The 2,342-nt window shown below is 40.3% G+C and overlaps 1 protein-coding gene across 1 annotated transcript; it reads left to right on the forward strand.

The window, feature by feature from the left end:
- Window positions 1–927: 927 nt before the first annotated feature.
- LOC106293472 (late embryogenesis abundant protein, group 3) lies at window positions 928–2,097 on the forward strand. Its single transcript, XM_013729149.1, has one exon. It carries the CDS (start codon window positions 1,008–1,010, stop codon window positions 1,896–1,898), a length of 891 nt encoding a protein of 296 aa, XP_013584603.1. The 5' UTR covers window positions 928–1,007; the 3' UTR covers window positions 1,899–2,097.
- The last annotated feature ends 245 nt before the right edge of the window (window positions 2,098–2,342 follow it).

Raw genomic sequence — 2,342 nt, forward strand, 5'->3', positions numbered from 1 at the left:
CGTCGACGACGAGTTTCTCACCAAGTTAAACAACCTCATATCCATCTCTTTTTTGGTTGAATTCGTCTAGTGCTTCGTTTGAATCTGGAATTTATTTTTCTCCTTAGCTCTAATATTCGTTTCTGGTTTGCCTTTCAGATCCGACGTCAAGTTGAACTATGTGATTCTCGCTGAGGAGAAACACTTGCCGATGTAACCATTGCTTTTGTTCTGAGTTTGATATTCGAATATACACTGTATACTATAATCTGTGAAATTTTGGGTCCAAATTCGTGATGGTTGACTTTCTAGATGTTGAAGAAGACAAATAAATAAATAAATATATATATTCATATTTTTAATTAAATTTATATTGTTTGGTTAAGAGTAAACCGATTAAAACAATAGTTTAGGGATAATTAAGTTTAGAACTATTGATTCACGGAGAAATAAGTTTGCAAATTTCAATTCGTGAAGATTTAGTATGAGATCATAGTTTGGTGGGAATCCGATCCCGTGGGAAATAAATCGTCCATATGACAAAACAACCGATCATAAAAAACTTCAGTTATCCGAAATGAATTTGTAGATATATCTATTTAGCTTTTATCAAATTAGTAAAAAAAAAGGAACCAAAACATTATCAAAAGCCTTATTGTCTCTCTTTAAACTATTCCTTTTCGAGCAGGTGTCAAGAGATATGTCTGATATACTCTCTCTATTCTTTTAAAATATCAAGTCGGTTGAGTATTTTCCAGCAAACCAATCGTTGGTAACATATGATATGTAACACGTGTAAAGAACTACTTAACACGAGTCCAAGACCGAAACGCCAGAAGAAGTGGGTACTCGCCACGTTGCTGGACATGTGTCGACAAACCATCTCGTTCTCCGCTAATACATAACAGAGCCATCACCAGACCAATCCTCGGAGAAAACATCACAGAGCTTTTACTGTTGATAACTATCTTTCATTGATCATTATTTCATTCCTGCGAGAGAGGGAAAAAGTAGTGTTACATAAAAAAATGGGTTTAGGGAAGAGAGTGTACGGTTTGTGTATTGTATCTTTGGTACTTATGGCTGTTGTAACGATGGCCACCATCGAAGAAGAAGCGGCTAAGGATGAATCATGGACTGATTGGGCCAAGGAGAAGATCGGTCTGAAACATGAAGAGCACAACGTCCCGACCACTCACACCACCACAACAGTCCAAGACAACGTTTATGGAGCCACTGATAAGGCCAAGGACGCTAAGGAAGCAGCCAGACGCAAAGCAGAGGAAGCCGTTGGAACCACTAAGGAGAAAGCAGAGGGGGCTTACGAGACGGCAAAATCAAAAGCCGGAGAGACCATTGGTTCCGTGAAAGACAAGGCATCGCAGAGCTACGATTCAGCCGGTCAAGTTAAAGATGACTTGACTCACAAGTCAAAGCAAGTTAAAGACAGTCTGTCCGGGGATAACAGCGATGAGTCATGGACCGATTGGGCTAAAGAGAAAGTCGGAATCAAGCATGGAGATGACGAAAGCTACCCTAACGTGGGGGACACGGTGTCGGAGAAGGCCAAAGAAGCTAAAGACGCAGCCAAACGCAAAGCGGGAGACGCTAAGGTGAGGTTGGAAGAAACGGTTGAGGCGGCTAAGGAGAAAGCGAGCGATCTGACGAGTGCGGCTAAGGAGAAGGCGGAGAGGTTGAAGGAGGAAGCGGAGAGAGAGAGAAAGAGTGCGAAGGACAAGAGTAAAGAAAGCTACGAGACTGCTAAATCTAAAGCCGATGAGACTTTGGAGTCTGCTAAAGATAAAGCGTCTCAAAGCTACGACTCAGCTGCAAAGAAAACAGAGCAAGCAAAAGATAGCGTGTCGCAGAAGTCAAAGAAAGTTAAGGATACCTTGAACGATGATGATGCTGAGCTCTAAAATGTGGGAGAAAATAATGTCCAGAGAGGAGTTATTACAGCTTTTTAAGATGCATGATGTTGTTTTTGTTGTTGATCTTTAAATATGTGTGTTGTGTCTGAATCTTTTGTTTATGTTTTTTTTTTCCTTCCCTTTTGGTTTCATCATGTATGTTTGATCTCATTTGGGTACAGACATGCATATATGATATATAGCACGTTCTGGGTTAAGAGACTTGTGTAATTATGCGGGCTTAAGAATGATCCTTACCGGCCCAACACTCTTGAGATTAGAAGTCTAATCACTTGCTCACCCCTGTCATTTTAAGCAATTGGCTGCCATTGGTTGCCCATGTCCACAGATGGTTTTTTTTTTGTCAAAACCATAAAATTAAATATTCCGGCTAAAACCGCAAAATCAAATTTTTCGTCAAAATCTCGAAATCGAGTTTTTTGGCCAAAACTG

This window comes from Brassica oleracea, chromosome C5 (assembly GCF_000695525.1).
Source record: "Brassica oleracea var. oleracea cultivar TO1000 chromosome C5, BOL, whole genome shotgun sequence".
NCBI lineage: Eukaryota > Viridiplantae > Streptophyta > Magnoliopsida > Brassicales > Brassicaceae > Brassica > Brassica oleracea.

What these genes read in the sequence shown, in the direction of transcription:
- LOC106293472 (XM_013729149.1), top strand. Translation starts at nt 1,008, where the DNA reads ATGGGTTTAGGGAAGAGAGTGTACGGTTTGTGTATTGTATCTTTGGTA.